Below are 26,887 nucleotides of genomic sequence, written 5' to 3'. Positions count from 1 at the left end.
CTCCTCCGTGGATTGGGCAGAGACGGCAACTATTTCTCATCAGAGTTTTTGTGCTATATCAGCTGGTCTTGTCACAGATCACTCTTCCAAATTGACTGGCGGCAGTCATGCATCTCCTTTTCCTTCTTGCGTGGACTTCTGACTGTCGAGACAGTCACTCACCCCACTTCCCAATGTTTCCATCGGGTGGAAAAAAACGTGGTATAGGAAAAAAACCGCGAAGTATTTTTTAATTAATATTTTTTGAAAAACCGTGATATAGGCTATTCGCAAAGTTCGAACCTGCGAAAATCAAGGGAACACTGTAGTGGTAATCACAACTACAGGTAGTATTCTAAGGGTGGTCTCACGAGTGTGGTATAAAGCTGTACTATCACTTCTTATAATCTTGATGCTACAGACACGTCACTCCTAGCTACTATTAATTAATGTTCATTTTATCTGTGATTAAAAACAATACAGCAATTCATGTCACTTCTTGATATAAAAAGTCATGATCACTGAGAAACATCAGTACCACTCATTTAGTTGTTGTCTTTCTGGAAAACCATTTGGGTGACAAAATTTAAAGAATTTGTAAGTCATTTTGTTTTAGTTTTGAACTTAAAAAAATTATAAAACAAATTTTATCAATAGCAAATTTGAAGTCACAAGTTTAAAAACTTTAAAGAGCAGGTAAAATGCGTGATTTACAAAGAATAAGTCTAAACCAGTAAAATAGTAGAAATTGATTACAAATATCTATGGCAAGGTTAGAGCCAGTTTGGTATAATAAAGAATACCAGGTTAGACACCAGGAGATGCTGAGTTCTGGTGCCCTCTGGACATGAAGCCATCTGGGTGAGTTTGAGCCAGTCACTTTGTTTCAGCCATAATAAGACACAGTTGCAAACTACTTCTGGAAAGAAGAAAACTGCAGGAGCTTATCCCATATGAAGAATCAGACACAATTGATTGAAAAAAAAAATAGCAAGGATAAGAGGGAATGTTAAAATGTACATAATATGAGACCTAGGAAAATAAAATGCCTTTGCTTGGTAGGGTACCAGAAATATGCTGTAATTCACATTTGCCTTACAAGGGAGAGTGTTTCTGATTTAGATTGTTGGCATTATTGCAAGTGATGGGCTGACCTGAGCATAGAAACACAATGAGAACCATTGGAGAAATGTGTTTATCAGTGCAACTTAATAAGTATCTCTATTTTCTTGACAAGCTTATGAGCTGCAGTTACTGTGGAGCTATAACTGTTTTAGAAAAAAAAAGTAATGATTAGAGAAGGCTGCTAATTCACAAGAGATACACATCCTTTAACATGTGGGAAATAAATAATGTCTCCTAACATTACTGTGTGAATCTTAATTAGTTCTTTTTGGAAGTAATAATTATGACACGATACATAAAGGTGTTGTTTTCTGTCTGTTTTATGCAGCCACAACTATGGATGGATCTGGAAAAGCATCTTCGTACCCACAAAATGTAAGTTTTCATTGTGTTTGGCAATAAGGTACATTACTTAGAATGGGAAATAAATGCACATAAAATAAATAACCATTAGTGAATTATTTACTCCTTATAATGCAAGGAAAATAGTAATGTTGCTGTTTAAGGCAAATTAAAATTATATATATAATAAATATTCAGAAATGTGTACTGTAAATGATATATTTCTGTATATGTAATGCTTTCAGCAAGTTTATCCTTTAATCTTTTTTCTTGTTACATTTTTTTTCTTTTGATCTACAACTGTGAATGCAATTTTTTACCAGTATCGAATACCAAAGAAAGGATTAAATGCAAAGCCAGATGTTGAACATATTCAATCTCCATTGTCAAGATTGGAAATAATTCACCAATGGCAAAATTCATTTCAAGGGGTAAATAATAGCCTTTGCCTTTTCCACTATTTTGGAGAATTTAAGAACTACTCTTGGATAAGTTTAATAGCCATATTCTTAAAATTAGATATCCTATAATGACTTAAAATGTGTAATTGTATAACTGCATGAGTGCAAAATATGAAGAATGTAACATACAGTATAAAGATATTCTGAATGAGGAAGGGGAATTAAAACTAAACAGGAACTACAAAAAAACTAAACAGGAACTACAAAACCAAGGGGTTGATCCAGCATAGTGGCCACACCTGCAAATACAATTGAGATATGAGAAAGACACATGTTTTCTATAAAAAGTTAACATCTGATAGGATACTATTGGCAATGGAAGACAATAACTTGAGATGCTTATTTTCAGATAAACTTAGAAACAGAAACAGAAGACTGACGGCAGAAAAAGACCTCATGGTCCATCTAGTCTGCCCTTATACTATTTCCTGTATTTTATCTTAGGAGTCTTCGGAGGGGGCGGCATACAAATCTAATAAATTATTATTATTATTATTATTAATAATAATAATAATAATAATAATAATAATTATTATTATTATTATTATTATTATTATATGTTTATCCCAGGCATGTTTAAATTCAATTACTGTGGATTTACCAACCACGTCTGCTGGAAGTTTGTTCCAAGGATCTGCTACTCTTTCAGTAAAATAATATTTTCTCTTGTTGCTTTTGATCTTTCCCCCAACTAACTTCAGATTGTATCCCCTTGTTCTTGTGTTCACTTTCCTATTAAAAACACTTCCCTCCTGAACCTTATTAGAACTTAAATTGGAACTTGGAATTTAAATTCATGGTTTTAGAACTGACCTTAACTTCATAGTTCCAGATCAACACATCCAAGTAAATGACCTTCAATCTTCATAATTGCCATAGTAGCCAGTTTGAAAATTCACAGGAAGCAGGTTGCCAATCCTTCAGCTTTTATTCTTTAGGAATATAATGGATATCCTCCTAGACTCACAGCTAAGATTAGACCAACACTTGACAGCTGTAGCTAGCAGAACCTTTGCACAAGTTTGCCTCGTGCACCAGTTGCGACCCTACTTTGATCAGGAGGCTCTTTTTACAGTCACTCATGTCCTTGTCACCTCATGGTTAGATTATTGTAGCATGCGCTGCATGGAGCTACCCCTAAAGAGTGTTTGGAGACCACACTTGGTCTAGAATGCAGCTGCGCGAGTTGTTGTGGGTACACCTAGGTATACTTACATGGCTATATTTAATTTAGAAGAGGAATGGCTATATTTAATTTGAATTGGACAACTTTGTCTATCTCTATTGATAGACGCTGAGAATTAGTAATTTGCCAGTTTTATTTTTGGATGTCTTTAATAGTAAGCAAAATTCTATCAGCTTAAATGGAGGTTAAGGTAGATTAACTTAGAGCAAGTTGTTAATTACTGTATTAGAGAAATCCTTTATTAAAATTGAATAAGGGCGTATTGTTATGCAAAAAAAAGTTGTACCTTGCTTGTTGCTGGATATTTGCTTTGCATTTGAATGTGATTCTACTACCGTAATTCAGACTTCCTGATTTGATGTGGGAATGAAAATATCAAATCCAGTTCTCCAGGGTTAACAGTCAGTCAACCAACCAGAATAGAGCTGCAAGGAAGTTTGGCGGTTTTCTACTCGGTCCCCCTACTCAAGCAGGAACCATATACCAGTGATGGTGAATCTGTGGCATGGGTACCACAGGTGGCACACAGAGCCATATCTGCTGGCACGTGAGCCATTGCCCTAGCTCAACTCCAACATGCATGTATGTGCTGGCCAGCTGATTTTTGGTTCACACAGAGGCTCTGGGAGGGCATTTTTGGCTTCCAGAGAACCTCCGGGGGGGATGGGGGAGGGCGTTTTTATCATCCCCCGGTTCCAGGGAAACCTTTGGAGCCTGGGGAGGGTGAAATACAAGACTATTGGGCCGACCAGATGTTGGGAAACAGTCCATTTCCGGTCTCCAGAGGCCTTCGGGGGGTAGGGGAAGCTGTTTTTACCCTTCCCAGGCATTGAATTATGAGTGTGGGCACTTGCACATGCGTGATAGCACGCGCACATGCTTTTTCAGCACCCGAGGAAAATAAGGCTCGCCATCACTGCCCTATACCATTTCAGCGATGCACCCACAACTTCTGAAGGCAAGCCATTCCATTGGTTAATTGTCCTCACTGTTATGAAATTTTCTGATCCTTTCCTTGATTAGTTTCCATCCATTGCAAAGGGAAATTATACTTATACAATCAAATTGTTATTCAGCAATGTATTTACTAGACAAAGATGTTGTACATTAATATAAGTTAGATATTTGTTATTTTTCAAAATGTATCTTATGCTCAGTTTTCCTGAAACATTATTACATGCTTTGAAATATTATCTCTTACCATCCCTATATTAGTGGTCATCTGGATCAAGGAATAAAAGGATTCAGTCAAACTTGAAGAGGAAAAACCCTGGTGGTGAAAGATTGGGGTGAGCATATGATTTTTTATAAATCCATGCCATAAACTGTTACTATACATTATTTTGGATAAACCCATCTGCAGATTATCTGAGCCTCAAATTTTTAATGAAAATATTATGAAAAGTGTGCTACTGCTGATAAACCAAGCCAGACCATGAAATTTTCATATTTAATTTTCACAGTTAGCTTATCCACGAGTTAGTTTAGTCTGTGAAGTGAGCCAGCTAGCTGTAGATGAATTTATTCACAAGTACATAAAGGTACTTTTAAAAGGTCTTACCATATATACTCATGCATAAGCCCATTTGAGGATAAGCCAAAACCAATTTTAAGGGTGTATTTTAGAATCTAAGATTCTTAGCTTGTCCTCCAAGTATGTACGTTACTTCCAGTGGATAAGGCCTATGAACTATTGATGCCTTGTTTGTAATATAATAGATCTATTATAAAAAAGTAACTGTCACTGGCAAAAATGGACTTAACATCTCTATTTTCTCTCACATTAAAAAAAAAGGTTGGGTAAACAATGCAGATTAATATTGAAGTATACTATACAACTAGTCTTACTGGATTAAAATATGTATCTGATTGCAACTTGAATCAGTTGTACACAGTAATACCTCATCTTACGAACTTAATTGGTTCCGGGATGAGGTTCGTAAGGTGAAAAGTTCGTAAGATGAAACAATGTTTCCCATAGGAATCAATGGAAAAAGCCAATAATGCGTACAAGCCCATTAGGAAAATCCAAAACATGAAGGCTTTTAAAAAAAGCGGGGGGGGCAGACTAAGCTGAAGCGAACGGAGTGGGGGGAGGGACAGTGAAAGGTGGCAAAGAGCCTCTCTTGAGCTCCATGGCTCTTTCCCTCCTGTTTTTGCCCACCCCGTTCTGCTCATTTTCCCCACACCTTTCTCCTCTCTTGAGCTCCATGAGTCCCTCCCATTTTTGCCCACCCCGTTCTGCTCATTTTCCCCACACCTTTCTCCTCTCTTGAGCTCCATGAGTCCCTCCTGTTTTTGCCCACCCCGTTCTGCTCATTTTCCCCACACCTTTCTCCTCTCTTGAGCTCCATGAGTCCCTCCTGTTTTTGCCCACCCCGTTCTGCTCATTTTCCCCACACCTTTCTCCTCTCTTGAGCTCCATGAGTCCCTCCCATTTTTGCCCACCCCGTTCTGCTCATTTTCCCCACACCTTTCTCCTCTCTTGAGCTCCATGAGTCCCTCCCATTTTTGCCCACCCCGTTCTGCTCATTTTCCCCACACCTTTCTCCTCTCTTGAGCTCCATGGGTCCCTCCCGTTTTTGCCCACCCCGTTCTGCTCATTTTCCCCACACCTTTCTCCTCTCTTGAGCTCCATGAGTCTTTCCCTCCTGTTTTTGACCACCCTATTCTGGTCATTTCTCCCACACCTTTCTCCTCTCTTGAGCTCCATGAGTCTTTCCCTCCTGTTTTTGCCCACCCTATTCTGGTCATTTCTCCCACACCTTTCTCCTCTCTTGAGCTCCATGAGTCTTTCCCTCCTGTTTTTGCCCACCCTATTCTGGTCATTTCTCCCACACCTTTCTCCTCTCTTGAGCTCCATGAGTCTTTTCCCCATGCAGTTTGGAAGGGGGGAGTTTGTCGCTGGGATTCAAAGCAGCGCTGGCAAAAATGAAGGGAATCGAGGAGCCTCAGGGAAATCCAGGTGGCTGCTCGGGTTCGTAAGGTGAAAATAGTTCGGAATAAGAGGCAAAAAAATCTTAAACACTGGGTTCGTATCATGAAAAGTTCGTATGAAGAGGGGTTCGTAAGATGAGGTATCACTGTATGTCTATTTAGGCAACTGTTCTATTAGTTCACCTGCTCCCTATTCAATTTATATCATGCAGTCTAACCTTGTGGTGAATTAAGCGGCATACACATTTGATAAATAAATAAATAAATAAATAAAGCATTTGTTTTAATCTATGCTGAAATGAAGTACAACACTACCCTAAACAGATACTGAAATCAGTAATAAACAAAGCAGTATATTAAAATCATATGTGTTTAGCACCTGACAGTTTGGAAGTCAAGGGGCGTACATAAGTGCACTGGTGTGCCTTTCGTCCCCTGTCCAATTGTCTTTCCTTTCTCTCACTTATCATATATATTTTCTTTCTTTCATATATTCTCTCCTCTAAGTTCACTTTACCCTTATGTATTACTACATGTCTATTTTTCTTCCTTTGTATTTGTGTATTGGACAAATGAATAAATAAATAAATAAATATCTGTTTTACAACATTTTCAGACAGTTCCATATGGGTTTAGATTACAACTCCTTGTCAACGGAGACTTTCTGAAACTTTCAAAGCAGAGATACTAGAAAGAGGAGTCCTTTCGAGCTCCACAATTTTTAAACTTTTCCCCCTCCCCTTAGTAAACAGTGTAAGCTGTTCCTCATTTCTGATCTAATATCTACAAGAATAAGTAAGCTACGCCCTTCCAACAATATAGTATTTCTAAACATGGGCTTCTTAGAAATGGCATTCAATTCCCATAAATCCCAAAATGCTGGCTGGGGAATTCTGGGAGTTAAAGTCCGTATATTTTAAAGTTGCCATGGTTGCAAAAAACTGCTGTAAACTGGAAGCCTCCAGCAGTGAATGAGAAAAAGTAAGAGGGAAAGAAAGAGCCTCAAAGAAGGGAGAATTTTTCCTTTGGAAAAATGAGCAATCTGCTCTTCAAGTATTACTAATATTACTGGTAGGTACTGCATAAAACCATAGCAGGATTAGCATATTATTGAAAGTCCTAAGAGAATTAAAATATTTTTCTGGCACTAATAAAATATTAAGGATATGCCAGTTACACAATATTGGGGAGAGAATTGCAATGTTGGGGCACTATGATTGAAAAAGCATACTCTTGAGTAATCTCAGTAAGAGGGAGCATATGGAGCAGATCCTTGAAAGGTTACTACATACAGTGTGGGTCAGAACATGGGCAGAAACATTTATTAATATATGGTGGTCCCAAACTGTGAAAAGTTTTATAGATTAAAACCAGCACTTTGAATTCGAACCAAATGTAATTTGGAGCCAGTGAACATCATTACAAACTGATAGGTGTCCTTATCGCTCAATTTCAGGTAATACTCTTGATACAACATTTTGTACTAACTGAAATGTTTAAACTCTTAAACATCTTGCAGTAATCTATAGAGGTTATGAGAACATGGACAAGAAAAACAAAGCTGCAGAGTTCACTTTTGTATTTAAAGACAAGAATGGTTTCAAAGTCAGTCTTGAGCTGTGAAAATGATCCTTGGGCGGAGAGGGGTAGAAGTTCCATCCAGAACACTCACCTCGACATATAAATGAACCATTAGTAGCATCTCTGTCTGTCGGCTTAGATTGGTTAAACATCATCCAGCCCATTATCATGAACAAGGAGTTCAGCGATTCTACTGTTTCATCTAAATCTCATAAAAAAGAAATATTGCGTTAGCATATCGGTAGACTTTGTTCTAAATCTCCAATTTTATCTCAGGAATTTTTCAGTTGTCACATTTCCATTAACTTTAGAGGAACTTGGGAACTGCATTTTAGACTTTGAGGGACCTATGTGACCATGTGATTCAAGTTATCCACCCTTTCAATAAGCTTTGGATACTGATGATATTTTTATTTTATACTTTTCAGTTAGTGTTGTAGATAATAAGGCTAGTATTAGTATTTCATTCTTTGTTGGATGATGTCTTGTATTATATAGCTGGTTTTAATGGAATTACACAAAGCAGTCAAAAGAAGTAACTTGCAATGTACAGGAACATATATAAAAATACTTGTGCAGATTCTTAAAGCAGAAACTTATTGCAAGGTTCAACTGCTTACAACTGCTTTGGAAACTAGTTGTAGAAAGAGTGCATTCAAAACTACTTTCTGAATGTTTGCAGATTGGTAATGGTAATCAAGGCCCTTGGAAATCTGATATCTTAATGTTTTCTCCCATGATGTAGTTTTTCAATTCAGCCTGCTGGACTAGATGGACTTCACAGAGTGACAAACTAGAAGACTTGGGACTAGTAGCTCTTTGCTTTAATACCAATACAGTGTTACCTCTACCTAAGAAAGCCTCTACTTAAGAACTTTTCTAGATAAGAACCATGTGTTCAAGATTTTTTTTGCCTCTTCTCAAGAACCATTTTCTACTTAACCCAAGCCCGGAAAAAATTCCCAGGAAATTTGAGAGTGGCATGAAGGCCCGGCCAGTTTCCTGCCATTCCCCCTTTAATCCTGGCCATTTTGGTCTTTTCTGGGCTGCCAGAGGAGCCTTTCAGTGGTGCTTAAGGAGGCTTTGGCAGTCCAGAACGAACGGAGCATTTTCCTTTCTCTGGGCTCTTGGAGAGGGAATAAACCACTTCGCTGTGGTGACTTCCTTGCATTGCCTCCCATACACCTGGTGCGAGGTTTCCTCCCGGAGCGTCTGGGTGCGGAAAGGCAAAAGGGGGTGTTTTGCCTCAGCCAAATCAACTCGGGTTCAGCCAAACCGAAGAGTCACCACAGCGAAGGAAAGGCGCCGGCTACAAAGCAAGCGAGGAGAGGGGAGCCCTTCAGCATGGGAAGAAAAAGGAAGCAGGTAGCAGCAGCAGCCAGCTTTCGGCCAAAGGAGCAGGAAGTTCCCCTCTCTCGCCCACCTGGTTTTCTCTCTCTGGCGCAGTGTATGGGAAGCAGCTTCGTGCCGGGTGTATGGGAAGCACATGCTCCTCCTCACTGCCTCAGAGTCCCTCTTCTTTTTTTTTAATCCTTAAAGTTTTGGATTTTTTTTTATTCCTCTCACCTCACCTTCTTCCTTTGGCAGAGACTGTCCTCCTCTTCCTCCTCCTCCTCCTACTCAAATTCCAAGCTTTTATTTCTTTCCTAATGGGTTTGTACGCATTATTTGCTTTTACATTGATTTCTATGGGAAAAATTGCTTCTCCTTACAAACTTTTCTACTTAAGAACCTGGTCACGGAACAAATTAAGTTCTTAAGTAGAGGTACCACTGTAATTGTATGCAGGGGTGGATTCCACTTACATTTCCTACCGGTTCGCATTGTGATGGAAGTGCGTACACCCCATCACATTGCGCAAAACACCCTGAAATGACCTGTGCATGAGCAGAAGCCTATACAGAAGGTTATTTTGTAAGCTGCAGTGACCAAAGTACTGGTTCAGGAATGTGGACCATCAGTCATTGCTACTGGTTCGGCATGTAGCAGTAAATTCCCGCTACCACTTCTAAAGAACTGGTCCGAACTGGTAGCGACCCATCACTGATTGTATGTCTTAGTACAGTATTAATCCTTTTAAAAAAAATCTGTGGTGTGCAAACATCTTTCTAAATTATTAATGTTGATTAATCTTTTTCCAGACTTGCATATTTATTTCAAAAAATACTTTTAAGAATCTTTGCTGTGTCTTTCATGCTATTTGCTCTCCTTTCCTTTTGCTGAAATGTGTAGAATATATGAACCAAAATTTGATTTTATCACATCTACCCTAAGTGTTTTCTATTTGTTGATTTGATTTTGGCAGAACTATATCCTATAACTCTAGGAGTTGTTAATATGCTTTGATCACAACGATCATAGATATGTTTAGTTATTGACATAGTTATTTCTAGTTACTGACTTGGGTTTTGTTACGTGTAAAGTTCATAACTTCTAGAATTTGAAATTTATTTCTGGATTACAATTCTAAGTTGCTGAACAGCCCTAATTAAGCAAATGGATTTCTGAATTTAATTGAAAAAGACCAAGAGTAAAGCTAACGTCAAAACTGAGCCAAGAAGATGCATCTGTAATTAAGTGGAAATTCTGATTCAAATTTTGCATAGCTCCTTCTCTTTCCAGTTTTAGTTATTGGATTTTCATTGTTTTTCTGAGAACAAGAATCTTTCAAACAAGATATCCAACTCTACCATTTAGGCACAATGACAATGCCTGCATATGTTTTGAATGCAAACCTTGGTAAAGATTTCAGTCCTCATTACTGATGCAAAGACAAAGAAGACTGCAATGGCCAAGAAAATGTATAGGAAATAAAGCTGTGTCAAAGAGATGTAGAAACAATTTCCCTCTGAAGAGTAGAATAAATATCATTAGATGAAATCATTTGGATTATGAAGGACACTTGATTGAATCCATGTATCCTAATTTGACTACCTTATTTGCTATCATTATTATTACATGTATGGCAGGCAACCCAAAGTTATCTTGACGAATGTCCTGAAGACGGAATTAGGAAGAAAATATATAAAGACGCAGTTAGTAACTGAAGCTAATTTATCTCATGCTATCAACTTACAGTCAAATCAACAAACATCACCATCTGTTGATACTCTAGAGATATGGCACATATTAAATCCTCTTCACCAATCCCTCTTTTTATCAGAAAGGTATGTCTTCTAAGGTCTGTCCTAGACATAACACAACATGTTATTAAAATAATTGTATACAATTGTGTCTCATGAATAAGCATTCCACAGTACATTTTTATTCACTTTTAATATCTTCACTAAAGCTTCCTGAGGCATCCATGTAACTTCCATTTAGAATTGTTTCATTTGATAGGGAATTTGTAAAGTTACATCTCTTTGACAGTTCATATCTGGGAAGAATTAATTGATGCTTAACATCTGGAAGAAAATTCAGTTTCTTTCCCCTCTTTCCCCTCATTCTGCAACTAGTTCTTCAAATCTATTTCCGAAGAAAACATTAAGAGTAGCAGCATGCTTCTTCCTTTGTAGATCCCTTGATGTTACATAAAACTTTAACATCCCAGCAGAAGACTTTAAAAAAACCCATTGAAAATGCAGAATGTCTGCAAATACATTTTTTGGGTGATCAACAGATATCTTAGTGCACATTGGCACTATGCAACAGATCCCTTTCTCCTTCCCATGGTAATTTTACCATAATATAATACTCTAAGCTGAACAGTCAAATTTGAAAACATGTTCTTCTTTAGGAATAGTTTCTATAGAGAGCCTGACATTTAGAGTTCAGAAATAAATAAATATGTGTTTGTGTGTGTGTGTATTATTGCAAGTATTTCTTGTAACTCAAAAGACTAGTCAATAGCTTAATAAATTGATAGCAATTTAATTAGGATTTTTCTATTGACCTTTTATATTCATTTGAGAGTAATATTTCCTTTGTTCAAAGTGGATTTTTTCATTTTATTTACTTGCATTGCAATGCATGCTTCTTTTTATGATGCTGATACCAGTGTCAACAAAAAGTCAATGGAACCATCAAAAGACTTTTTAACCAATCTTATTTGAATTTTTCTGTTATCTCTTTTCATTCATTTTTCAACACTTGGGGGGAGCTATGACAAATGAAAATTTGAGATTATTTAGACAGTTGCAACATAATAATTCATAATTTCGATGCATTGAAGATTATTAATTATTATATGTATAGCAGGCAACCTAAAGTTATCTTGACGAATATTCTGAGGACAAAAACAGGAAGAAAATACATGCAAAAGCAACTTTTAACTGATGCTAAATTATCTGATGCTAACAAGCTGCAATCAGATGAACAACCCTCCTTATCTAATTCCAGCCTAAAATCATATCAAACAATAAGTTCTCAACAAAGCTGTATTTTGTCTAAAAGGTATGTCATTCAAAACAGTGTTTTAATGATTGTGTTCCTCTTTATCACTAAAAATAGAGTTTCAAGCTAATGCATATAGGAATATGTATTTGAAGCTACAGTTAAACAACAAAACACAAATTATGCATGAGTTCAGCTGGAACAAGTTAATGCGTGCTTTATGTATGTATTTATATAAGTAGAAAATAATTTTAGTTATATTGCAGCCTTTCTTCAGATGTGCTTACGAGGATATCTGTATACTCATTGAGCTTTTTTTTTTCTTTTTGCAGTTTATTGGTTTGATTTTTAAGGGATGCATTGGAGAATTTGCTCTGTGGATGACATAGAAAATCACTGGAAAAGATAAAAATGTTTTATAGACTAGTTCCATTATAAGTTCCATTATAATATGTTCTACTGGGAGGACTTCCCTGTTGGCAAACCTAATTTTCCTAATAGATTCATGTTTTAACACTAAAATACAATGGAAATCTTCAAACTTAATTTAAAAAATAAGACCTGAATTCAAAACATTTCTGAAGATGGCAAACAAGTACCTTATCTTAATATATTAAAACTATAACATTTAAATCGTCATTTTTTTCTGTGTAACTTCTTTGTCTTCTAGGAAGAGTTATTGCATTTTTCGTCTTACAAAAGATATATTTTAATGAGGGTTCTAAATACTGATGGATTTCAATTGTTGAGGTGTTTTCAAATAGTTTTTAAACTATTATCTGAGTAATCTATACTTGTTCTAGGATTTGAATTAAATGGAATTACTGTATTTTTAATTGTACAAGTATCTTAAAAATGTTTTATTTTTCTTGGGATTAGAATTTTTTTTAATTTTTAATGTAATAAGCCTATTCAATCTATACTACAAACAGTTTTCATGCTTTTTCAGTGTCTCGTAGTTCTGCCAAAATGTATGTAATAAAACAATATCAAATTGGTAAAGAATCAGTTTTAATAGGTTTATTTAAGGCTATTCATTCTTCTAACATTATTTTGTTTTCTACAAAATTATTGTAATAACTTTATTTTTATTCTCTAGTTATAAGAAATAGCTCTTGTGAGTTAGGTCACTAACCCATTTCCTTAAAAGTACCGACTATGATGCAGAAAATAAGAAAATTATTTCTAAAAATATAGTATGTTATTACATTTTAGTATTTAATTAGTTTTTAGGCCTAGCTTTGTGTGGCATAGAATAAGTAATATTCCAGTATACCCATGCAATTACATTTTTTTATACTGTAGTTCAAAATTCCTGAACTTGTTACAAAAGTAATTCCATATAAAGTAAGTTATATGACCTGGGGGAAAAAAAGTTGAAACCTGACATGTTCTGTATTTGAGCTTTTTCCATTTAGAGATGATGGTGGTGGTGATGATGATGATGATGATGATGATAATAATAATAATAATAATAATAATAATAATAATAATAATAATAATAATAATAGGCTTTCTTCAGGTTGTTAGTCCCAGAAAATGGAACAGTTTTCTTTATTTCCTAGTATCAATAATAAAGCAAAATAAATTGTTCCTCAACAAATTCATTTTTTCACTTCTAGCATTCTGAATGGAGGGCATGGTGGCATCAACATTGTCACCATTACCATTATTATTGAGCTGTTTTGAGGTTTAGGATTTCCCCCCAAGGACCTTAAATCCTGTGAACTATTTGTCTTGAACAACTAAGATACTGCTTTACTGTTTCATTGAGAGTTTGGTTTCTTTATTTTTTTTTTTATATCAGTAGTGAGGGAAAGAAAGTGTGTATTTTTAAAATCAAATTTTGATCGATAGAATTTAATTGTATAATCTTGTAATTATAAGAGTCTATAATCCTGTGGGTCTCGGACAGTTTAGAAATGTAAATGCAACTTTCTATTCATACATGTCTACCAGGCTCCAAGTTTTCTCAATTAAATACTGAGACAACATTTTCTCAGGAAAAACCCTTAAAGTAGACATGATGCCAGAGTGATTTTTTGAATCCTAGGTACTGTATTTCCTACTACTGTGGCAAGCCTACAAGTATGTCATCTCCACTCCCTATGATTTGACTAACCGATCTAAAGTTTATTTCCAAATACTGTGAGCAATAGGGAAGATTTTTAAAAAGCTTTAAAAATAAACACATTGTTCAGTGCTCCGATCATCTACAGCCAATAGAGTTGTAAGATTTATCAAAGAGGATTGTTTTCCTGGATATTGAATTATTATTATTATTGGCAATTTTATTGAGATCTGGTTTGAGGAATATATATATTAATTTAGAAAATCGCTATCTGTTACATAACATATGGTAATTGGTTCCAAAGTGAAACAGGATTAAGCAGGGTCTGTCTAGTATATGAATAAGTGATTATTATTATAGATTTGATCTGTAGACAAGATTAGAAAGCAAAAGCCAATTCAAAGAAAGCAAGTAATAGTATCTTAATACTATTACAAATAAAACTTCAGAGATATGACCTGACAATCACTAGAGAGCCAAATTCAGAAGTTGAGCTATACTTTTGGGGTGGGGGTTAGGAACTTGTTTTTGTTTTGTTTTTAAATAGAAAGTTAATTAATAATTTTGTTTCTTCCCAGATATGAAAATTATCCAAAAAGATTGCGTGAAAATAAACAATCTAAAGATACAGAACTTAATAATACTTTGCAGACTTTAAGAAAATGTGATGTATTGCTAGAAGGTTTGTAAATAATCTATTTTTAATCCATTGTAATATAGATAAAACATTATTTAAAAATTATGCTGCTCCAGATGCTATAGGACCGTGATGGCGAATCTATGGCATGCATGCCAGATGTGGCATGCAGAGCCCTTTCTGTGGGCATCACCCCAGCCCAGTTCCAATCACGTTTTTTCATCCCCGTTTCACTCAATTCCAACTTCTCACAAAAGAAAAAGATCTTCTGAAGTTGGAATTGATTGAGTGAACTTTTTCACTTGTGTGCTTCACAATGGGACAGGCTGGGTCCTGTCCTTCTGAAACCCATTACGACATGGAGCCACAATGTGACCCATGCGACTCTTTCACCTCTCTACGACTTCTGTCGCCTGTCACAGCAGAGGGATGAAAGAGCTGGAGCCTTAGTGTGGGAGCAAAGTGGCTATGCACTTGCCTTTGCATGGCAACAGCATTCCTCAATTTGCTGTTGCTGCTAGCAAAGAGGGTTGGATAAAACCAGTGGGAATGTATCTTGCGGGGTGGGGGCCATCGTCCAAGCCTGGATTTTCTCTTCCCTCCACAGTGGAACCAAGAGAAAAAAGGGGGCGGTATGGGGAAGTACTCCTCTTCCCCAACCGAGTGCTGAGCACAAAAAAGCAGGGGAGGGCTGGCCCATACGAACTGTCCCCCTTGGCGAGTGGGATGGTGGAGAGGCCTAGCCTGACTCTCGGAGTAGGACACTGTTCGGTACTTCTAGACGAGAACTGCTGTCTTTGAAATGTGCCGCGCCTTTGAGGAAGCTGGGCAGTGATGGTTGAGGCCATTGGGGGGGGCAGTGGAGGCATCCAGGCTGCTCTCCTCCTCAGCAAGCCAGGCCTGGAGAAGCATGGAGAGTTGTGGCTGAGTGCTGGAGGGTTAGAAGGCATCCTGCCACGTCATTGCAACCCATGTTTCCAGTGTGCACTCCTCTGTCCTGAAGTGGGATTAAGTGGGCATAACAGGGGAAGGGAGTAGAGGGAAGGATAGGGTGGCTTCTAGGATGATAAGTCCAGCTGGCTTTCATTTTGGCATGGGGTGGGAGGAAGACCAAATAAAAAATCAATTTTCCCCAATAAATGGAAAAAATAATGGTGGTCCAGAGTCCGGTCTGTTCGTCAGAGGATTGGATTGGAAATAAGTTGAGATCTGGGTGGGAGGCTATTCAAAGTCATCTGCCTGTGTCTCTTCTTCCGTCCCCTTTAGATTTCCCCCCTCCTGGCTTCTTTCCTAGCCTTGTTTTAAGGGGATAGGGAATCAAAGTGGGACAATAGTAGCTAAAAGGCTGTGATGGGGTTTAAGGTTGGGGTTTATCAACGACAGTGATGGGGAAAGGATTCCATTCCTCTCCCAAGGACTCAAGAAAAATAGAATAAGTGTGTGTGTGTGTGCGTGCGCGCGTGTGTGTTGTAAATAACAGCCCAGGATAGCTTCAGCCACATACAACAGCTGCTGTTATTTTTTCAGAGAGCTTTTAAGCTAGTCATCATTCCTTAATAAATACTAACTATAATGAACCATAATATACAAGATTAAAGGAATGAAGGTGAAATCAGAGGGGAAGGAAGGAAGAAATAAGGGTGTGATGGACCTCCAGAGAGTACATCACTACACTCCCATTATTCCTGAGTTGTGCTGTTAAAGAAATCCAGTGCCACCAGAGAGAAATCAAGTTGTGAAAGAGTGATTGACATTCCTCACAAAACCTTATTATTCAGGTTAAATTGGCATGTTGGTAGTTTGTGATAAATACGTGGATTTTGGGTTGTACTTTAGGCACTTGGTTCCTAAAAGGTTCGCCATCACTGCTATAGGATTTAATACAGAGATAATGTCAGACATCAAGAAATACATTCATTTTTAATATAGTTTAGGATGAAGCAGAATGGATATTTTCTTCATTTTCTAACAATTGTAATGATAATTAAATGATTAAAAATACATCAAATAAGTGAGTGAATATGGGACAAGCTTGAAAATTATAAGTACAGTAATATGTAGATGTATCAGATAGTTTCAGTAAACTATTGATTAATTTTTTGCAACCTTAGAGACATCTGGAAATTGGTCACAAAGAATATTTGAAGTGTGTTATATTTGGAATGAAATCATTTCCTGTTGGTAGTGGTTGTGCATTTAGAACAAAACTAATCTTTTCAGATTGTTAAGATTTTAAAATATTGTCTTTCATATATTCTTCCAACCATTAATGTAGAGATTGCCAAACTTGCTATTTTAAACTTCATATACAATCAGCCTAGCAATTGAGGATTGACATCCAACAGCCATTGGTTTCCTGCTATTGCCATATTAGCTTTCAGTTTCTCTTTGCATACATGACCAGCATGTACAAAGAGAAGAGACAGAGACAGAGTGGTTATTTTCTGGAATTAAATTTCTTGAATGAAAGTATGAATACAAATGTATTTCCATTTAACTCTTCAACATTTCATTATTTTAAATAAAGACTGCGGCATCAATAATAAAAGTGGACACAAGACAGAGAAAAGAGAAGAGGACTTCAAAAATGTTTCTCCTTTGAGGAAGTCAAGCTGTCAGAATAATGAAAGTAGAAAAAGAAGAGGCGTTTTCCCTAGCCACTGGAGTGAAACTTCTCCCAAAAAACCATTGCTGGCAAGTATATATAAGTCTTTATACCTTCTGTTAGTATATCACTCTTAATTGTTCACCTGAGAAAGCAAAGAGAAAGCAGATGCAGGCTACTAATAATGTGATACTCATATGATTCACAACAGCAAACATTTTCTGTTAAGTGTGAGAGAGAACATAACAGTGATCTATAGACCTCCCAAAATATAGGCATTTAGAGTCAGGATAAAATGACTCAGATTTCCATCCTTCCAAGGTCAATAAAATGAGGACCCAGATTGTTGAGAGCAATATGCTGACTCTGTAAACCACTTAGGTCTGTAAAGCACTGTGAAGTGGTATATAAGTCAAAGTGCTATTGCCATTGCTATTCTAATGCTTGAAAGAACTTTCAATTCTTAATATTGTTCCAGAAAGAACACAAGACAGAATCAGTTCAATCATCTGGCAACCAAGATTCAAATAATAACCAGAAGAATCTTATACCTAATCTACAGGAGGAAAATAATCAGCAGCCTTTGGGATCAGATTTTAATGAAACATTAAATACCACTGATCTAGGCACTTCTGGATGCTGTCCAAGTAAAAATAATTCAAACACTTCTCCCGATAGAAAATTAAGTTCTTTCACCGATGAGGATAAATCTATTTTGTCTGTAGTCAGCTCTTTTGTGAAGGAGGAAGTGAATACAACTTTGCCACTGGGAAATCCATTGACTGAATCTGAAATGAATAAAGAGATGACTGAGTCGTCAGAGCCAAGTATGTATTTTACAACTTTTTAAAACTTGGATTGGGTAGTCCAAAATGAGTTTAAATAAATAAGCTATACTAATTTCATCAGTTATAACAGGGGTCCCCCACATCCCAGTCTGTGGACTGGCATTGGACTGTGGCATGCCAGAAACTTGGCTGTGCAAACAAGCGAAGCCCCATTTGCAGGACGTAAAGCAGCACACACAAAAAATCATCCTCCCTTTGGTCCGTAGAAATCCTGTCTCCACAGAACTGATTCCTGTTGCCAAAAAAGAGGTGGGGAGGCTGAGCTAATAGGAACGTTCAGTCTTTACATCATATTTATTTTGCTTTTATTTTATTTCAGTCATCCTTTCTAGTGATGAAGAAGAACCTTCTGAGCTACAGGATCCTGAGACCTATTTCCAAACTGAGAAAGACCATGGAATGATGGAGCAAAGTGATAAAGAACAGAACAATGTTCTACATTTATCAGAACGTACACCAGAGTGTGAGACTAAAAGCAAAGCAAATGAAGAAATAAATGACTTAGCCTTCCCTCTTTCTGAGGTGGGTAAAATGAGGACCCGGATTGTGGGGGCAATACGCTGGCTCTGTTAAAAAGCGCTATTGCTAACGTTGTAAGCCGCCCTGAGTCTAAGGAGAAGGGTGGCATTAAAAAATCGAATAAGTCCATGAATGAATGAATGTTAGAATTCCCACCTTTGCACTGTGCAGAAATAATATTACATATTTATTTTTTCATCAATCATGTAGATAGCAAAGAACAAGCACATTATTTATTTATTTATTTATTTATTTTATTTAGATTTGTATGCCGCCCCTCTTCGCAGACTCGGGGCGGCTCACAGCAGGATACCACAATTTATGGCAAATCTAAATATAATTTAAAATATTTAAAAAACCCCATATTTCTAAACAAACAAACACACAAACATACCGTGCATAAATTGTACATGCCCGGGGGAGGTGATTCAGTTTCCCCATGCCTGACGACAAAGGTGGGTTTTAAGGAGTTTACGAAAGGCAGGGAGAGTAGGGGCAGTTCTAATCTCTGGGGGGAGTTGATTCCAGAGAGTCGGGGCCGCCACAGAGAAGGCTCTTCCCCTGGGGCCCGCCAACCGACATTGTTTAGTTGACGAGACCTGGAGAAGGCCCACTCTGTGGGACCTAATCGGTCACTGGGATTCGTGCGGCAGAAGGCGGTCTCGGAGATATTCTGGTCCAGTGCCATGAAGGGCTTTAAAGGTCATAACCAACACTTTGAATTGTGACCGGAAATTGATCGGCAGCCAATGCAGACTGCGGAGTGTTGGTGAAACATGGGCATACCTAGGTAAGCCCATGACTGCTCTCGCAGCTGCATTCTGCACGATCTGAAGTTTCCGAACACTTTTCAAAGGTAGCCCCATGTAGAGAGCATTACAGAAGTCGAACCTCGAGGTGATGAGGGCATGAGTGACTGTGAGCAATGAGTCCCGGTCCAGATAAGGCCGCAACTGGTGCACCAGGCGAACCTGGGCAAACGCCCCCCCTTGCCACAGCTGAAAGATGGTTCTCTAATGTGAGCTGTGGATCGAGGAGGACGTCCAATCACATTTATACATCTGCTTTTAGTATGTATGAGAGGGAGGGAGAAAGAGAGTGTGTCGGAAAGGTACTAAAAGCTTAGTGATTGTATAAATGGCTTATACATATTAGTCTTGTATATCAGATATTCAGTACATGAGTAAAATACATTTTTGTTTCTGTTTATGGTTGCGAGTAAAAAAACGAAATCATAAGCTTTTGGAATTTGGAGAAGTTAAAGTAGCTAGCTGAATGGTTTGTTAGAAAGGTTAATTAATTTGTCTATTTTTTTCTCCATAGGTATCAGCGGATCCACTTGTTCTTCATTCCTCTGCAGATCACAGCAGCATCAATGAGCACGAGTCCCTTGCCTTAGATATAAAGTTTGAAAGGGTGTATTTTGGAAAATATAAAAGAGCAGCAGCAGGATGTGCTCGAGTAAGTTTGTGTTATTCATTGAAGCCAGGCATCTTCCTCTGCAGAAATCTACTCTTAAAACTGAATTAAAAAAAGAAAACCTAAATAAATTTGTGATCATAACATTGGAAGAATAGTTTGGCTCTGCAGAGATTCAGATCAAAACAGACTCTGATTCACAGTGATTCATCTTGAACACAGAGATGCACAGAGCCCATTAAATCTGATAACATGTTTTCAAGGACTGTGCATCATCTGCAGAGAATAGCCCAACAGGTGCTAAGTGTGTGCCTACATTTGTTCATAATTAGTTTGGCCTTTGAATCTAGATTTCCTCTGCACAATCACAAAGAATAGAGAAAGATTAACCTATTTTGTTTTAGGGCCATAATCTTATACAGTAGTACCTTGTGATATGAACCCCTCCCTCGTCATACGAACTTTTCGAGATACGAACCTGGGGTTCGGAAAATTTTTGCCTCCTCTTATGAACTTTTTTCACCCTACGAACCCGCCACCCAAATGCCAAACCCGGAAGTTTGGCAAAAGTTCAGGGGTTCGGGTTCGGGAGGCCGCTGAGAAGATCCGCCGCCCGGCTGTCATCTTCCAAAACAGCTGTGGGGCTTCTTGGCATTCTCCTGAACGCCAAACCCAGAAGTTCTGCATTCGGGTTCAGGAGAACGTCGAGAAGCGCCGCCGCCCGGCTGTCACCTTCGCCGCGGAGCTGTTGGCTGGTCGGGAGGCTCAAACGGAGGTGGGGAATCCCAATAGGGAATTCCATGGGCGGAGCTTTGACATCACAGAGACGTCCTTCCTGGCTAGCCGAAACATCACTATTTGAAATCTTATAATTTCAAATTACTAAAATAACTGACATGTGGACACAGTTAAAGTATGCAAGATTCTGACATGGGTTTTGTTATGTGCATTGAATACACAACTGAATGTTCAAGGAATTGTTAAAATAAAAGGAATAGTTTGGAAGAATTGGTGAACATGAAAGAATGGTATCAATTATTAGTTTTGGACTGGATTTTCTTCAGAACTAGAAAAAGAGAAAAATAAATTTTGGATTCAGTGTTCAAAGAAATAGTAGCCTTTTAAAAAGTAATGTGAGCAGTTACTTCTTTTGAAAAAACTTTATATTACAGTATATCTATTAAAACTTTCCATTATATATAATATTGTTATAGGTTTGAATGAATGTTTCAATTTGTTACTCAACAGTTTTCATCAAATTCTCCTAAATCCATTTAGTTCCTTGTGGTATGCTGTGTAACAGCCTTTATGATTAATAAAATAAATTTGCCATCTATAATCATATACTGAGTATTTAGCCATATAAACTAATAAATAAATTTTATTCCCACTTACATAAATTTATTTCAATATCTCTTTGGAACTTTCTGAAATGAAAATTGTCTGTTTAGTTGAAAACAATTTTATTAAATTTTATAATTTAGGGGATGCCTTGCAACTGACATGAATTTAAACAAAGAATACAAGTTGTCATAAAATTCCTAGGTGTATTTAGCATTTTAAAGTTTAAAACTGCAATAGACTTTCTGGAAACACATTAGATACTTAAAGTATTATTTGAAATATTGTGATCTATTTTCTTACCATACAAATTCTAATCTAATACTATATTCTAATATCTTGTATTAAGAAAGTCTAATTTTCTATTTTTTTTATTTAAGTTTACCATCAGTTGCTTTACAATCCCATTTGAAGGTAAGTTTCTATATTGCTTTCTTGTATTTCTTAAGCAAAGTGATTGACTAAACTTTACAAGAAATTTGTACTTCATAGCTAAATTAGATTTGACTTCATAACTTAAATTTGACTTCATAACTAAATTAGAACACTAATTTCTTTTTTGTATTATTACTCTCCTATACAATAACAGGAGCTGTTTGATCACTTCTAAAAATGTAATATATCTACCTTTTCATTGAAATCATAGTTCTGATTCCTATTATCAAAATAGTTCTAAATATTACAGTACTAAAGCAACAGGTAACAGGATTTTAAAAAACCTTCTGACGAGCAGAATAATTATTATTTTGCCCATGCTGTTTTCATTTTAAAAGAGTTATAAACATGATTGTCAAAAAGTGAGCTAAGCATAAATATAACTTTCCGGTCCAGAGCATATCTTCTCTCTCATTGATGTGTGTTAAATTACTTTCTCCACAGTTGCATTGAACAAGAAAATTGTACTCTCAATAGATTCCATGCACCTAAAAAGATTTGGACTTTGGACAAATAAAGATTCATCCGATTTTGGGAATAGTGCTATCATTTCTCTTTGGCTCTCATTAGATTATATGGAACAAGTTGAAAATCAACTTGGAAGAGTTATATTAAATAAGCAAGGTATGTGTAGATGTGGGTTGCTATATAAATATAATTAATAAAATAAATATGGCTTGGAAATTCTTAGGAGTGCAGTTGTTAAGAGTGGGTTTGGTTTATTATTATTTTTTTAATTATTGCATTGTCTGTTCTGTTCTGATTGCCCAAAATAACTTTGAAGTTGGGCAGTATATAATTGAATGCATTAAATTTAATTTATAAAAATAGTTGCATTCCTGATCCTCCTGGATATTTCTCTGACATAAGAGCCATTTCTAATCAACTCTGAATACTGCTGATTTGCATTTTACATATGTTCGTAGTGTTGAATTTTTGGTTTTCATGCAGTTTTGGAAGATGTACATATTTTAACTGTATGGTGTGTAAAACTTGTAAACCAGAAATTCAAGAAAATATAGGGAAGTCATAAAACCAATTCAATCTTAATTAGATTCAGGGACAATCAACGAATCCCCTTGTGGATTTCTGGGTAGCAAAAATGTGGCTGCAGACTTATAACAGAAAATACTCTTTCCTGCCATCTGCCAATTTTCTGATTTATGCAGCTTTTTAAAATAATTTTTTTCACCAGCTGGTGCTATTGTGATTTTCTTATTATTATTATTATTATTATTATTATTATTATTATTATTATTATTATTATTATTATTTACAGTTCAGAACATTTTTTAATATTGCAACCTAGATAGTTAATTCACTTTCTAAAGTTAAAATTAATTGGTGGTGTTGCTGCTAATTTTGTGGTCCAAACAGTTTTTGTTTTTCCTTATTTCTTACAGCTCAAGGAAGCAAATTCATTTTTATTCAGCTATCTCAGATGCTCACATCTGAGGAACAGGTAATGCTGAATAGGATAATTGCAGGAATAAGTACAAAGATTCATTCTGCAGATCTTACCAACTTTTTACCTTGGAAGCAAGCCATTGACGAAATCTCATTTGAAGAAACTGCTTTCATGCATTATTGCTATGAAACATTTCAGAAGCACTTAGAAAAGAAGAGAACTGCAGTTTCAGCAGAGCAACCCCTGGAGGTAAATACATTGCTCCAAAACAAATAATTTGTAGAATTTGAATTCCTCTGTAAATTTTAAAGCAAAACAATTAATTTCTCCATGAAGCTCATAAAATTAGAGGTGCCTAAACCAATATAGAATATTGCAATATTTATTATTGCTACCATTTTCCTATGGTATTTATATAATTTCAACATGAAAGCATAAATGCAGAAAAATATATTTTCTTGTCAGAATTTATTCTAAATTAAGTTGTTTCCTCCTAGTTGCAATACTTAAATTGACACATCCTGATGGAACAAAAATTTCTAAAAGAAAATTTTAATGATTTAAGAACAGCTGAATGGTAAACATGATTTTGTCATATTTTATTGCTGCCAAGATGATAGGTTTAGTAAGGAATATGAAATGGCTTTTAATTCTGAAAGCAATTCTATGTGCTGCCCCCCCACCTCCAGCCAATTTAAATGTTTGGGTATTGCCTTCCTATTAAACACTTAATCTGCTCTAATACAGAACTTCCTTTTTTCCAGGAATGCAAATCAAATCTCATCAAGCCCAATTATACCTTGCTGCAGAAACAACATAGTGGACAATACTCCTTTTCGGTTTCTTCTGAGAAAGGAAGTGGATGGAAAAAGTGGGAGGAAACTGGACCTATGAAGAAGTATGTATGACAGTTTTATGTTATAGTGAAACATCCAACTAATGATACAGGTCTCTAGTTATTGTACTAACAACTTTACTTTTTGTGTACTAAATTGATATTGAGATATACCATGAAATTTAAAAATAAAATTACAATTTAAAATGTATTACTGTATTTCATTCTTAGATGTCTGCCTTTCAGATCCATAAAGTGTTATTGTTCAAAGAAGTCAAAGTAGGAATACATTTTGGTCCATCTATCTCAATTTGTTTCTCTCTAGGAACATACTATACTATGGCATTTATGTTCTGGCTACCATCCTTCACAACAGGATCATTTTGCTTCTGTTGTTTACCATTTTATTCTCAGTAATATTTCAGTGAAAATTGAAGCTTATATACAAAGTATGAAAAAATGAAGTTATTCTTGCAAAATCAGGATTTATCAGTATTCCATCCCATTGCAGCCTGAAATTTCCTGAAATTGCTTGTCAAGATCAAATGATCATGCAGAATAATGCAATATTCTATTGGGATAAACCATTAGCAGCAAATTAAGATATTCCTTACTAAGCTTGTATCATTTACTGCTTCTTCCTCAAAGTAGAAGTGGCTCATCAGGAAATTGAGCATTAGATGACTGCCAACAATCTGAGGAAAGGATATGAGCAATTTTTTTTCTTATATGAATAAAAGCCATCAATTATGCTCCAGAAATTACAATAAGCATTACAGTATTTTCTAACTCTGCTTTAAATGATCTTCTGAAGAGTTTTCCTCAATCAGGGGAAGGAGAACAACTGACTTCAGTTCTACTAACACAAGCCATCCTCATCAACATTCATTCAACATAGGCAATAATTTTGTTATCTTGGTATGTGATTAGACAGCAGAACTGGACCAGGACTAGAAATTTAGAGGCAGTCTTAAATAATTGTGTATAATGCTTAATGTAGTCATATACCTTCCTGAAATAGTATATCACATTTAATAGAAAAGTCTTAACACCAATTGCAATTTAAATGTTTAATAAGTATACCTTTTTAAAGTTTTCAATGTGATTCCTATTTTTCAGTAATTACATACTGTATTTTCCAGAGTATAAGACGCACTGGAGTATAAGATGCACCTTAGTTTTAGGGGAGAAAAATAAGGGGGGGGGGAACCTTATTTGGAGCAATTAGCAATGAAAAAAAGCTTGCAAGATGGTAAGAACCATAAAGATTGTTAGCGCCTCATTATGGCTGGGGAAAAAAAGCTTTTGAAAAGCTTCATTCAGAGTATAAGACGCATCCAAATTTTCAGCCTCTTTTAGGGGGGGAAAAGGTGCGTCTTGAACTCCGAAAAATATGGTACGTATATGCATATATATTGCACAATTCTTTCAAATCAAAGTTTTTTTTAAAAAAACAACCCTAAATAGAATAAAAATTTGGATTTTATGTTTACAAAAATAAACTACTTTTATGGCAAGAAATAAACATCAAATTATTCAATCCTAACTAGTAGTAACTTCACAATAATTTTTTCATTTGTTTTTGTTTTTCAGCTTGATTGTTTATCCTCCTTCACCTGCAAAAGGTGGACTTGGTGTCACAAAAGAGGATTTGGACTGTTTAGAATATGGGGAATTCCTTAATGATGTGATCATTGATTTTTATCTTAAGTAAGTAAAATTGATGAGAAGTTCTTCTGCAGTTATTGCTTGATAGGAGACAATTTGGAGGGCTGAAAGAAGTTTCTCCTTTCTCTAAATCAACCTGCTAAGTGATTTTTCTGCTCTAAATCAACCTGTTAAGTGATTTTTCTATATTTGCACTGATTAAATATCAGCTTGTTGGAAATTAAATTATTTAAGTTCACTCCTAATTATTTTAGATTGTCAAAAACATGGCTTTCAAATGTTTAGTGTAAAATCAGTTGTATAAACACTCAGTCACTTTATAGCTTTTGACATTTATTCTGGAAAAACTAAAATCACAAAATGCATCACAAAATTGCTAAAATGAATATAAATGAGTAACAGGAAAAAAATTTCTTTTAAGAAATAGAACAGGATTTTTTTCTTTTGTCTATTTGGTAGATATCTACTATTAGAAAAAGCTCCCAAGGAGCTTGCAGATCGGTCACATATATTTAGCAGTTTCTTCTACAAGTGCTTGACCAGGACAGAGAAGAACTCAGAAGAAAATCCAAAACTATCGTAAGCTGATTTTAAATAAGTAACATTTGCATTTCTTAAAACTAATGAAATAGAACTATTTCAAAGAATTATTCTTGATCTAATGCTATGGATTTTGATTAAAATGTGGCACTTTTCCCTAATAAGGTTTTTTTTTAATTAATATTTTTATTGATTTTTATAATATAAGACACACACACAACATATGATATATAACATGTGCTCAGTGATTGTGCCCACCACCAGACAATCATACCCCACCACCAGTTGGGGTATTTCTTGTATAAATCATTTAAACCCAAGAGTGAAATATTTCTTTACATATTATAGAGTGATTCCAACTTGTTTCTTATAGCTTGGTATCGGATCCTACTCGCCATATATCGTCTTACTTTGTCCCATCGCCCCATCAGCTGTTGCAAATCAGTTTCATTAATCGAATTTATCCTTTTATCCAGAATCTCAAATTGAATGTGGTCCACCATATACCTATACCAATTTCGCATTGTCCATTTTATGTCATCTTTCCACCCCAAGACTATTACTGCCTGAGCGCTTTCTATCGCTGCTTGTTTTATTTCTCTGTATTCTCCCATC

General features: G+C 36.1%; 1 protein-coding gene across 8 annotated transcripts in view; it reads left to right on the top strand.

Annotated features, from left to right (window-relative positions):
* The window catches only part of SENP7 (SUMO specific peptidase 7), a 47,809-nt gene that overhangs the window by 7,219 nt on the left and 13,703 nt on the right, over positions 1 to 26,887 (top strand). For 3 of the 8 annotated variants that reach the window (XR_011558959.1, XM_070750059.1, XM_070750063.1), the window contains exons 2-17: positions 1,433 to 1,479; positions 1,770 to 1,877; positions 4,309 to 4,382; positions 10,581 to 10,778; positions 11,809 to 12,006; positions 14,596 to 14,699; positions 17,182 to 17,348; positions 17,738 to 18,086; positions 18,427 to 18,629; positions 19,950 to 20,087; positions 21,767 to 21,800; positions 22,266 to 22,445; positions 23,225 to 23,478; positions 23,994 to 24,127; positions 25,658 to 25,774; positions 26,192 to 26,311. Coding sequence is in view for 7 of the 8 variants with exons in the window: in XM_070750059.1 (XP_070606160.1) it covers positions 1,441 to 1,479; positions 1,770 to 1,877; positions 4,309 to 4,382; positions 10,581 to 10,778; positions 11,809 to 12,006; positions 14,596 to 14,699; positions 17,182 to 17,348; positions 17,738 to 18,086; positions 18,427 to 18,629; positions 19,950 to 20,087; positions 21,767 to 21,800; positions 22,266 to 22,445; positions 23,225 to 23,478; positions 23,994 to 24,127; positions 25,658 to 25,774; positions 26,192 to 26,311 (2,417 nt within the window). In the remaining variant the exon portion in view is untranslated. Of the gene's footprint in view, positions 1 to 1,432; positions 1,480 to 1,769; positions 1,878 to 4,308; positions 4,383 to 10,580; positions 10,779 to 11,236; positions 11,286 to 11,808; positions 12,007 to 14,595; positions 14,700 to 17,181; positions 17,349 to 17,737; positions 18,087 to 18,426; positions 18,630 to 19,949; positions 20,088 to 21,766; positions 21,801 to 22,265; positions 22,446 to 23,224; positions 23,479 to 23,993; positions 24,128 to 25,657; positions 25,775 to 26,191; positions 26,312 to 26,887 lie in introns of those variants that run through there. The other 5 variants (XM_070750060.1, XM_070750062.1, XM_070750061.1 and 2 more) reach the window with 5 other exon arrangements.

Source organism: Erythrolamprus reginae, chromosome 4, assembly GCF_031021105.1.
Source record: "Erythrolamprus reginae isolate rEryReg1 chromosome 4, rEryReg1.hap1, whole genome shotgun sequence".
NCBI classification, from domain to species: domain Eukaryota; kingdom Metazoa; phylum Chordata; class Lepidosauria; order Squamata; family Dipsadidae; genus Erythrolamprus; species Erythrolamprus reginae.
The sequence above is the reverse complement of the archived record's forward strand: the minus strand, read 5'-3'. Positions and strand labels throughout refer to the sequence as shown.